Consider the following 12385-nt stretch of genomic DNA (forward strand, 5'->3'; position numbering starts at 1 on the left):
CTGTCGTCCGTTGTAGCTGCTAGTCTTCTCACCAGCTCGCCTAAGAGCGTACAAAAATAAAGAAAATAAAGAAATACTTGCGACGCGTATGTTGAGGGCTTGTTTACCGTGTATTTGTTATGCAGAACCTCACGTATAACGACCGCCAGTGTTGCTTATTCTTTCTGCCTGTCAGTGTAGTTTGCGGAACCGCAAATACCGCTCGTTGTTGCGCTGGTCGTGCCATCCAAAGCGAAAACTTTTTCGCGGAACCCGAAACTTGTGCCCATATGGGCACAATGCAAATAAGCCGCACCTCTTTGCGGACGTGTTAAGAGTCGCGAGAAAAAAAAGGTCCCCAAGCATACCCCAACGGTGGGACGAGCTCATTGCAAAGCCTCAGAGACGCCCGTCACACCTTTTCCGTGCGGGATCAGGCATAGGGAGCGAAGTGCCACGCGCCAGCGTGAGTTCGCGTTATTCCGCCGGGATGAGACATGTGTCGGTGTGCAGGGAAAGAAAACAAAAATATATGCAGATCGTACGCATTTTGAAAATATATGTTAATGTGAAGCATCTCCTGATGACATGTTTTAACGTTTCGGTTTTTTAACGTTTCGGGTTTTTGTGTACTTCACTTCCGCTCTCTGTACTCGCTTGGGGAGCATCAGAAGCAGGCTGATTCACGACCCCAACACACCCGGTTTAGTACAGCACGATTGCGACGTGTATTTGCCTAACACCATATATAATAAAGCACCTAACGCCATCTAGAGCACAAAACGCATGACACATCTGCGCAGCGAGGACGAATAAACAGGCGCATGCACAACGCTCCGCTGAAGTAGGCACTATAGAGGGTGAAGAAAACGTCGTCGAAAACGTCGCGTTTCCCGCAGGCCTTGCGAGTGCGAAGTGTCACAGTGAGCGAATGAGGCCGACAAGATTGCCGGTCTACGAGAAAGAAAACCCGCGGAGGGAGTGGGAAAAACAAAATGCTTCGCAAAAATAACCTTCGCGAAGTCTATTGTTCCACGCTGTTATCGCGCGACCTCACACTGCACTAAATTTATTGTAATTCGTCATTTGTGGTGAGTTGGAAAGTTGACGCGACTTATGCCGCCGGCCCTTCCCCGCGTGATTGTTAGGTGACGGCGTAAAACATAATAATCAGGTAAACGTAAATAAACACTAAACTGAAACTAAGTAAATTAACAAAAAGCTGTATTCTGCCTTCTTTCTCACGCCCGATTGTTCTTAGATTCCGAAACAGCCTTGGGGACCCAGTGGCTATGGCATTACGCTGTAGAGCACAAGCTGGCGGATTCGAATGCCGGCCGATGCTGCCGCGTTTAGATGACGTCAAAATGAAAAAAGAAAGAAGAAAAACGTTCTTGTGGCAAGCCTCCTTGAGCATGACGCAAGACAGTGAAACTTCACAAGGACGCAGAAATCAAAAGACAACCACAGCCACGGTGCTTGTCTTTTATTTCTGCGTCCGTGTGAGGCTGCGCTGTTTTCCGCCACGCACGTATCAATTTGTCCAAATGTCAGCTCACGTGAGGCTTCTTGGGCGCACGCTGAAGAGCGCTAGGTTGCCAAACTTTGGAATCCTCTTGTAATCGCCCCTGTATTGCTTACGCACGTTAAACCAGATCAATCGTTCAGCAAATCCCACCATGCGGGGAACGCGGGCAGCACACCGCGTAGCTCACTGATCGTGTACGTGGATTTGTATGTGCACGTCGCGCAGCCGAGACTGGGGCAGCTGCCTCGACGACGAGCCGCGGGCGCACCAGTTCACGTTTCCGCTGCTGCCACCGGGCGCCATGTACGACGCCGACCACCAGTGCCGGCTGCAGTACGGACCCGCTGCCCAGCACTGCGACGGCATCGAGGTGAGCGGCATCCTTCTTCCCCTGTGCCGCCCTTTCCCCTTTTTGCTTTCTAAATAGCGCTCACACAACGCTGCATCAACTCAGCACAGGCTGTACTGAGCTGATACAGCGCTGTTCACTTCCTACAAAAGCAAGATGGACATGCGGAGTGGGAGACACGCTGGGCAGGAACTGTATTTACAGTTTCTCCTATTGCGGTAACTATAAGGTTGCTTCTTTTTGCCGCTGTCCGCGTCGCCGTGTTGTTTCAAGGGAGTTCATTTTTCTTTGTGATTGCTTGTGTTTTGAATGTTTTTTCTTGATCGAGATTCCGGTCCCCGTACGGTGCCTTGGTGCAGGTGCGCATACGCGTGCGTGCGTGCGTGCGTGCGTGCGTGCGTGCGCAAAACAGAATTCCATATAGGTCCCTGTTATGTCGACTTTGAGAGCATTACCGTACAGAAAGACGTTCGAGATTACCCTCGAGTTACATTTCCAATATCGTGAATGTCCCGCCTGCGGCAAGCTTTTCCGCAATGTTTCACGGTAATGCAGGCAGAGCACGCTTTACAGAAACGGGATAGACATGTTGGACTGAGAAGACGGGAAGATATTTTTTTTTTTTAATTCCTGTTTTAGGATATTTACTGAATAAGTTGCCTCTTACTTGGTTTAAATTTGAAGCTGGGTCGAGTTGTGGCAGTTCTGACGTTCTACAACTGCGAGAGCAATGAAATGGGAACGCAAATTAGTGCTCTTCTCTCAGAAAGCAATGGGAATAGAGTATCCTCTGTTTCTAGGATTGCGTGAATCTACAGAAAATTGTTTTTAATCAGAGAGAGACTTATAATCTACAAATTTATTAGGTGAGGGCTAATCCTCGGTCTCACATCTCCCAAAGTATGCAGCTCCAGGGCGTACTTCATGCGCTGAAGCAAATAGTGCAAAAATTTTGCAACGAGTGCGTACCATACATTATGCCCCTTGAGTAATGTTCCTTTAGCTTCACATAAATACTTGCGGCCGGCATATTATTTTACTCTAGCGAGAGTACAACATAATTTGATTTTCAGCCAATTCTGTATTCGCTCTGGCCACATACACCATCATATGTCAGGCACTGATGTGGTTCATAAAAAAAAAATGAGGAGGAAACATAGTTTCCGAGCTATGAAGCGGATGTAGATGAGGGTTACGCCACGAGCACGCATCGTGATATAAGATAAGTGAGTGCCGCAAGTGTTTTTCTGCTCCGTTCACGTGATGGTGCATGCACGTGTCTTGACGACGGGTGTGTCCCTGTGCCAGGAAGTGTGCCGGACGCTGTGGTGCCGTCTGGACAACAAGTGCGTCACAAAGATGGAGCCAGCCGCGCAGGGAACCGTCTGCGACAAGAACAAGGTACGCGAAGGCGTGCGACATTCTCGTTGGTGTTGTTTACGATGATGATGATGATGGTTTCGTTGGTGGTAGTGGTGCTACCAACTTCACATGTTATCGAGACAATGGTTAGGGAAACAGGGAAAAAACATTTTTCAGTAACATCTTGACTAATTTTACCCTGTCCGGGGCAAACCCATATATATATATATATATATATATATAATTGTTTGCATTCTGTGTCAATGCAGCAGCTAAGAACAGCCGCATAATCGTATCTACAAATCAAAATTGACAGTCACTTAGGTATCCTTACGCGATCTAAATGCGAAAGCATAATGACTTCTGTAATTAATTGGTTATGGCCTTGATACTAGACGTCATTTATTGTCACGTGTCCTTCGCTACTCTACCTTAATCCACCTTGCTGTAATTTGTACCAACCGTAAACCACCTTGATCCGCTTTAATTCATCTTAAGTCGCCTTACTCTAACTTGTTCGAATTTTAATTATGTATTACCACTGAGGTCATACTAGGCTTTGATGACCTCACTGATCATGATGATGATGATCTTTGCTACCACTCGTGGTGGACAACGCCGGCTTTTTTGCCTCACGGGACATATAATGCTTTCGTATTAAATAAATCTTCATATCCTTCTCAGCTAGAATGTTAACGTGCAATCCTCAAAAAGTGAAAGCAGGCTTGCGAGCGCGTGATCATTCATACATAGTAGAGCCTGTGTTTGTCTTGTGAAACAACACTCGTTTTTTTTTTTTTTTTTAATTCCTACCCTACGCAAACATCCGTAATGTTGACTGTGCTAATAGCGCATTTTGCACAACCTCGTGAGGTTGCGTAACCTTAAGTGGATGGGACAATTTAGTGAATGTCACGTGCTCGGTCTATGTCGTTTCATTCCTTGAGGACGTATGTACGAATGCATTCGCAAGCAAACAACGTTGCTGTGTTGCTATGAAACGTGAATCCCAAACGATCGCTATGTTACTCTTAGGCACGCAGTTTACATCTAAATTTGTTATAATAGCGTGTGTGGAAGGAATGTATCGCACTGAGAATTCGCGGCGTCCTCCTCCTCTTCCTCCTATGTTTTCTTTGCCACATCTGGAGTTAGCGGCGAGGAAATAATTTGAGCAGAATGCTTCGCCAGTTCTTTTTTTTTTTGCCATATGTGGGAGTTCCTAGTGGAATACATATCTGCACGTTTTCTAATGGAGCGGGCACACGAATTTTCCAACTTTCTCGTTTGGCGCACTTGTTCTTATCTTTCCAGGTATCACGTTGTTAAAAGGAGTGCTAAAGAGAATCACTAAATCAGTTGAGCCTGCTTAACTATTCTTTCGAAGTTCTATTTTTTTTGCTTATTTTGCGGTAATATATTGTTTATCAGAAAAGAAGAATGAAGGTCAAAGTTCTGCTTCATTAAGTTCACGTCGAAAACCCAGTGCCGCCGGTGTTTCAGTGTGACGTCATGGATGACAGAGTATTTCTTCGCACTTGGACCGCTGAACCACACGTACCTGTGGTCCTTGATGCTCGCTAAGCTCGGTCTTTGATTCTTTTAGAATAAAATATATTCAGCCTTTGCCGATTAGAAGTTAACTAGACTAGAGTAGACATTGTCAAAATCCATGGCGTCACGGCTAGCTGTGGCGGCAACTGCAAGGCGTCGTTGCTATGCGTCACTCGTTATTGCACTCTTCTGGCTCATCAAGATTCCCACGGTAAGAGTGGCTTTTTCGGTATAGTAAAATGGTAATTTACTAATAGAGCTCAAATTATTTTTTTCTCTCTGGCGTATCCTTAACTTCTTGATTTGGTAACTACTTAAGTGGATATGAAAATAAAATACTAAACCGAGTTAGATCGACAGATTACTTGTCGACAAGTCTATCACCGTTTTCTGCGTGCCACTGTGTCAGTTAGTTGCGTCGAAAATTGGCACCGGAGGACCCGCTCCTGTTCCCCAGTTTGAACCGCCCTCGCCGAAACGGACGAGTTGACGTAATCTCCACGTGCACGACCTCACTCCATGCCGATCTCTTTGAAGCTGTGCTGTAAATCAGCCAGCGCTGGCGTCACATGATAGGTTCCACAGCCCGCAACAGGTGGAGCCACTTCGATTTTTCATTTTCGCCATTTTCTCGCTTATACAAGCTCTGTTCTGGCTACGAATTACGAATTCATTATCACAGAAACCTAATCTTTCAATGTAGCTTGACTTAGCATGAACCTTTAGTGTCTCTTTAAGTCATAATCTCGGCTGCTTCCACGCCTCTTCGTCGAAGGCATCGTCGCGTGTCCCCTGTGGCCGTGTGTCGTGCAGTAAGCGTCGTCCCTTTGCGTGCACAGTGGTGCTACCTGGGCGAGTGCACCGAGATGGGTGAGCGTCCGGAGGCCATCGACGGGCACTGGGGCCTTTGGTCCAACTGGTCCGAGTGCTCGCGCAGCTGTGGAGGAGGCGTCATGGTCTCCGAAAGGCACTGCGACCACCCGAGGTGCGTAACATTAGCACGCCTTTTTTCTTGTTCTTTTGCTGGCACGATAGAACGTCACTTTGTTTTAGTTGACTGGAGGAGGCGACGAGTGATTGTGAGGTTTAAGCCTCATGCCGACAACTAGAAACTGTTTGGCAACCGGAGTTGCCAAACAAGCACAAAATAGAAGCAGCCCATCGCGGACACGACGAAAGTGACCTATGTCGTCGAGGTGGCTCATGAAGATAGTACACAGAGAGCATCGATCACAATAATTCGCTATGTTAACCTTCCGTAAACCTTAGTCTTTTGTGAAATAAAGTACTTACTCACTTGCAAAAAAAATCATCTAGGAAATTGATAATTAATGAAAGTGCTATGTGATACTGTGCGTAGCACTCACTGGCGCTATATGTAACGCAGATCTTTTTCTTTTTTAATCATTTTATGTACACTATATGCCTGTATCATCTCATTTGCGTATCATTTCCGTCCTGTTACTGTGCAGATTTATATCCGGACTTCGGTTACTCTCCTTACGCTTGCTTTTCTTAGCGTTCTTTTCTTTTTGGCATCAGTGCTGCGTGAAAACGTGTAGCCGTCATCATTGTAACTTGACTGACTTTCAGCTGACTTCTTCGATATTCTGAGACAGTGCCTTCCTGTATGTAATCAAGGTTTCTTTTTCTTTTTTCTGGCGGTCGACTGTCGTTTTGTGTCGCTGACGGCTGTAGCGCATCCGGCCGTTGTTGCGCGCAGCAGGTCGCATGTACATGAGCAGATTTGGGGCGAACAGCGGCATCAGTCTTACCAGAACGTAAGCCCGCCAAGCCTTGCGCGGTGCAAGCACTAGTAACGACCACACGGATGTCTAGCGACCGCCATCGCGCACAATTTGACAACGCGAACAGCTGTCCGAGAGATGTCCAAAGCAATGAAGTTCTATTAGGCTGCTGGAGCTAGGTACACCACAATGATAGATTGACTCGTAAATCTTTGCAAAGTAAAGGACTGGCTCGAAGACCAGAATTTCCAGCACCTGTAGGCGGCCGCCATGTTTTTGTCATGATGATGATGATGATGATGATTAAATAGTTTGCGGGAACGGCGCGTTTGCGGTTGTCAGTCGCCTGCGGTGGCTAGTTCCGGCAGCGCTGCAGCCGTCTTGTCGTCTCTGAATGCCGTTAAGTGCCGATCAAATTTCAGTTCACAAATGTATATACCAGGGACATAATTTAGCGAGAGCATCCTGTGGCATCGTATGCTTCAGCGGAGCTTGTTACGATAGGCCAGCGGGGCAGCTATCTTCTGGTCTCTGCTGCACTACTTCGGCGAATCGTTTCGTGAAGCTAGCAGTGCATCACCTCGGCCAGACCTGCGGCGACAATTAGGCGAGACACTGTTGGCGGATCGAGTGTTCACTGATGGTTCACGGTCGCCGTCACCGATGAGGAGAGCAGGAAACCCCTGGAAAAGGGCGTTCTACGCCGTTTCCTCACGGACTCCGGTAACCGCCACGGTCGTTTAACAGACGCTCCAGCTAATTGCTGGGTCGTCCCAGGAACCAAGACACGACAGTTTGAGTCAAGCGTGACAATCCCTGCCTACGAAGCTCCCTTGTTTTCCTTCTGTTCAGGGAACAAAGGTGCCGGAGTGCTTATGCGCACCCTCTGTCTCAAGGCGGAGCCTTCGCCGACTTCGGACGCTCCGGCTGGAGGAAAGTGTGACCGCAGATTTCCCTGACCTAGGGATCTAGGGAGGACCAAATGGATTTGCTGAATGTGGTAGTTTGCTGCGATGTGTGCTTGCCAGAAAGATGTAGCCTTCTGATCTGTAGCTCATGCTGCGAGAACGATGTACTGTGCTCCGTGCTCCGGCCAGTACGATACTCCTTGTTGCATTTAAATAAGTTTGCGATTCCAATGTAAATAAACCCCCTATTCCGTTCCTCAACCTCTCGACCTCGTAATCTTCAGGAAAGAAGCAAACCTCGCCAAGTAAACTCTGACGACGGCACGGTACCGCTTAGCCTTCGTGTGACGTCTCGGTAGCGTAGGCCAGCTACCCGTTACGAGGCGCACAGGCGGCGTAGGCTAGAGAGCGACCCTCTGTGTGACGCCAGACTCTTTGGCCACGACTCACGGCTCCTACAAGATGCAGCATTGTCTACTTCACTGCACTTGCAGCGTCTTGCAGTTGACCAAGAATTTTTCCGCAGCTGTAAGCAGCCTAACAATACACGCTTTTCAGGGCTTGAGGTAGTGTATGAAAGATACGTACTAGACGACATCTGGTGCGCTGTAGCTAGGGCTCCGTGTTTGCGGATAAATCCGAAGAACTCCGATAAACACTCGCCGGTAAAAGTTTTGACAATTCAGATTTATCCGATAAACTCCGATTTTAACGGCCAATATGACCGTGCTCCGTCCTTTATCGAAGGGCATGTCCTAAGCGGTCACTGATACATCGGCCGGTCTGGTCGATATAAACTTTACCTAACGTCAACAGTATCTTGCAGACCGCAGCCATCGCACATTTAACAGAGGGATTCTCGCCTCCGGGAGCGCGAGACAACATCTTGATATACGGCCCCCTGGCGGCACTTGAGCACCAGGGGAACAAATCGAGCGCGGAAAGCCTGCTGGCTGAAAGCATGGCATGCTCACATGACGCATTCCTGTAGCAAGGAACAGAAATTTTGGGTAAGCAAAATGGGAAGGAAACGAAAGCTTTCCAGTGGCTACATAAAGGACTTTAGTGATTTTGAAGGGTCAACTTCATCTGAAGGAGTCATTGCTTTCAAGTTCTGCCGTGTGACAGCAATGCCAACGCCAAGAGCGCCTTGAGAATTGCGGAGCATCTATATATACAGTCACAACGCCACGTCCAGCTGAAGGAGCCGCGTCTAGACACAGATGAGTCCTTTTTTAACTGTTGATGCTCCGAATTTACGGCTATGTGAGAGTGATGTAGCATGCTTCGTACAGTCTAACACGGTTTCTCCGTTTATTGTGCCCGCTTCCTCCTATGCCAGGTGTCTTAACAGACTTCACATAGTGGCAATCCAATTTGTTCACATCGTCTTGTTATTCCTATTCCTTAGGCAACTCGTCACAGTAAAGCTCGCTGGAAGAACGCATCACACGGGTCCGATCCAATAGACAAGACGCGGATGACATTCCGCAGCAGTGGATGCCTGGGGGTGTAGAGTGTCAGTACCAGCAGTGTTGGTCGCTGAGCAAAGGATGTCACCACCGACGCATCGTCGAACTCGTTTTCGGACAGGTCGGCGTCAAGCTGTATGTTGCGCGCGGTATGGTCGCTCTTGAACTTGCTGCAGAGTGCTCTACGGGTCTGCTAAAGCTTGCGAGTTCCGGTGCGTTCATCGAAGGACTCGCAGTGTTCAAACCAGCGTGACTTGGCTAGCTGCTTCGCATACCGACGAGCTTGGGCGATCTTGTTCCACATCCGGAAAATATCATCGTGTCGGTGGACATTTGCAGCGTAAATCTTTCTGAGGCGCTTGCGTGCCGCCTACACATTGTCAAGGAGTTTGTTCGACGTCGGAAGCGTTTCATCCACTTCCCTATGTCGTGTCGCTTGTGTCACCGGGGCCAAACGACGGGTGACGGGAACGCTGGCCTCTAACGTCGCCACAGACTGGCGGCAAAAATTCCAGTCAATTGTTCGAGTCTGGTGAACGCGCTTCTTGCGGTGGCGAGAAGCTGGATAGCCCAGATCAGATAGTGATCCGAATCCAATTGCTCATGCCCGCATCACCACTTACTCACCACGCCCTTATCCGCCAACGTCAAGTTCGCATTCAAGTCTCTTTGGTCCGGCTGCGGGCTGTAGTGCGTTGGGTAGTCAAGCTCGTTTGGCGAGGGTCAGACGAGCCGCATCGGCCGCATCCCGGAACCGCAGGCGCCGACCGTCTACCCTTGTCGTCAACCCACTCTTGGTGCTGCGCGTTGAAGTCACCCACCACATGGAGGCCGTCCTTCGGGTAGCGCCATCGCAAGTCCGCCATCAACTGGACGTCGGTGCCGCCCTCCCCTGAACTCGCTTCAAGCAGCTGGGCTCATGCCGGTGGTAATAAGATGCCAAGATCAGGTGTCGCCTGTCATAAGTGCAAGAAGACGGCAACCATCTTCTAGGCTGCGTTACAGTAGGCGGCGGTATAGATTTGTGCTGGTGGTAAGTCCCGGCCCACAAGCGCTGCCGCCTGCGCTTTAAACTAACAGGCCCGTGGAGGTAGGCAGCTCCCTGCCGCGCATCCTGTTCTCGATGGAAGGCTAGAAGGAGTAGTTGTAGCCGCTGACACCAGACTCCTACCCTTTGTATTCTGCAGTAGCAATGCCCCTGGTGGTCCCGAGATGCGGAAAAGCTCGTTCAACTCCGTTGCTCTCATAAGCAGCGCGCGGCAGTTGCACTGCAGAATGTCCGGAGGCGCCGGCGTCACTCACACGAGCGATGAAGCATGGGTGTCTCACTTGTCGTCTGGAATGTCTCATTTTCTTCGCATCTCTAGCGTCCATTATCAGCGACGCTGGGGTGATAAATTCAAGCGTTGCGGCGCTCTTTGACCAGTTGCAACGTGCCGCACAATTTTTCCATGTCGAGACGTTGTACACTCGACGGTGAAGATATTGGCGACAAAGTCGATCGAAAGTGAGACCACGACTTTGGTGCCTAGTCTAACAATAGCTACCAAAGTGAGTAGGAAATTTATTCCACTTATGACTTTCAAGCACGTGAAAATGACCTTCAGTAGGACAACCCGCGTGATTAGGAGGTGCATCGTTGTGCAGTGCAGTGGGCAGACGGCTAGCGTTGGTCGCGGTGATGGTCATTCGCTTTGCGTCAGAGCAGAGTACGTCCGCGTAAAACACAAGCATCGCGTAGAAATCAACACGGGCCGTAACTGCGTCTCTTTGTTAAAGGGTGAAATGCGTCCAGCAAGCTTTCCTTTACCGTCGCTAAATGATATCGGTTCCAAATTTCTTCCTTCATTATGTCCATTAAGTTGGCTAGGCAAAATGGTTCGCTCTGGCGGCGGCCATCAGCGTAGCCTCTACTTCCTGCATTTTCGTCCTCGAAGCCATGTCTTCGTAGCGATTCCCGTGCCAACAAGAAAGCGGCGGGCAAACAAAAGCAGAATTTGCGTGTGCAAACCTGCCTGCTTTTGCGCGCCGTTAGACTTAGCTTGGTTTGTGATCAGAGAAAGCACAAACCGCCCACTGTGAATCTCACTGGTGTGGTTGAGTTAACGCGCAGTCACGGTGCGGGCTCTTGCGCCGCCACCTCGAACCGGGCGCGGTCAAATGGTTCCTTTTAATCTCTCTCTCTCTCTCTCTCTCTCTCTCTCTCAAGACAGGAATCTTTAACTACGGAATTCCACAGCGCATCCCCGTGAGCGAAATTTTCGAGCTGTCGTTTGTGTGACCGCCGGCTTATCACAGAGAGAGAGAGAGACGCTGCTTTTCAATGCGAGCGCACGGGATCGAATCCCGTTCACGGCGGCTGCATTCCGATAGGGGCGAAATGCGAAAACACCCACGTACTTAGATTTAAGGGAACGTTAAAGAACTCCAGGTGGTCAAAATTTTCGGAGTCTCCTACTACCGCGTGCCTCATAGTCAGATCGTGGTTTTGGCGCGTAAAACCCAATAATTTTTTAACGCGAGGGCACGTCCTTGCGGCATCATGAATTACAGTGCCTGCCTGCGTGTATCTTTTCGCTTTATCAAACGTTCGGAACAAGCAAAGCTTGCGCTTTGTATTTCTCTTTCGTGCTCTGTCGAAGTTTCAACGGATTGTTCTTTCTTCTACGCCGACTTCGTTTTGGTAAAGCTTCGCATTAGTCAACTTTATCGAAATGTCGACGGCATTTCCGGCATATAGTCAGCAGGAAAGAATAGGTCATAATAAAGAATAAATTTGTGGAACGCTCTTTGCTCTTTCCGGCGAGGTGAACGATTCTTACTTCCGTACAAATGTCACACACTCGTGGTGCTGGGAGAGGTATTTCCTTTTGCGCCGTTATAATGTATCTTCTCTAGACCGCACAAGCGTACTTATAGGGCACAGCTTCCGGTCGCTTTTGTACACTGTTCATACACGTGCACTTAACGAGGCTTTGTATGCCGAAGTCCCATAGCTTTATTAAGGTTAATGATCTGTGATACGCTTTGCTGGTTCTTTCTGTTGCTGAATTACATCGGTATCGGTCTGTTTTGGTTACGGTCAGAATAAAAATAGAGAAAGCTCTGTATTGAAAAATCGGTGTTTAGCCAGCGTATTTTCGAAATATACTTACGAGAGGATGCGCATCCATCATTGCCTCAGTATACTTCTGTCTTTTACTTACTTTTGTTAACTTTTTTGCTGAGGATACTTTGTATTGCACCGAAAGATACTAGCAGCTAGGCCAGCTTCGTCTTTGGCCGAAGACGATGCCGCACGCGTGTTAACTTGAACTGGAGACCCCTGGCGCGAAGAAGCTGATATTTTGATAGCGACTGCGTTAGGCGCCGGCCACGTAAGTGCCAGCGAATCAACCAAGCGCTAATTACCTAGCGATATTGCGTAATCGCCCCTTTTTGTCTGTTTTGTGGTCATGATTTCTCCATTTGCCCACAAACCGCAT

General features: G+C 48.6%; 1 protein-coding gene across 3 annotated transcripts in view; it reads left to right on the forward strand.

Annotated features, from left to right (window-relative positions):
- LOC142572077 (A disintegrin and metalloproteinase with thrombospondin motifs 7-like) overlaps positions 1 to 12385 on the forward strand; it is a 135148-nt gene that overhangs the window by 72649 nt on the left and 50114 nt on the right. For all 3 annotated transcript variants that reach the window (XM_075680900.1, XM_075680901.1, XM_075680902.1), the window contains 3 exons: positions 1733 to 1877; positions 3165 to 3257; positions 5612 to 5757. In XM_075680900.1, coding sequence (XP_075537015.1) covers positions 1733 to 1877; positions 3165 to 3257; positions 5612 to 5757 — 384 coding nt within the window. The remainder of the gene's footprint in view (positions 1 to 1732; positions 1878 to 3164; positions 3258 to 5611; positions 5758 to 12385) is intronic.

Source organism: Dermacentor variabilis, chromosome 2, assembly GCF_050947875.1.
Source record: "Dermacentor variabilis isolate Ectoservices chromosome 2, ASM5094787v1, whole genome shotgun sequence".
Lineage (NCBI taxonomy): Eukaryota > Metazoa > Arthropoda > Arachnida > Ixodida > Ixodidae > Dermacentor > Dermacentor variabilis.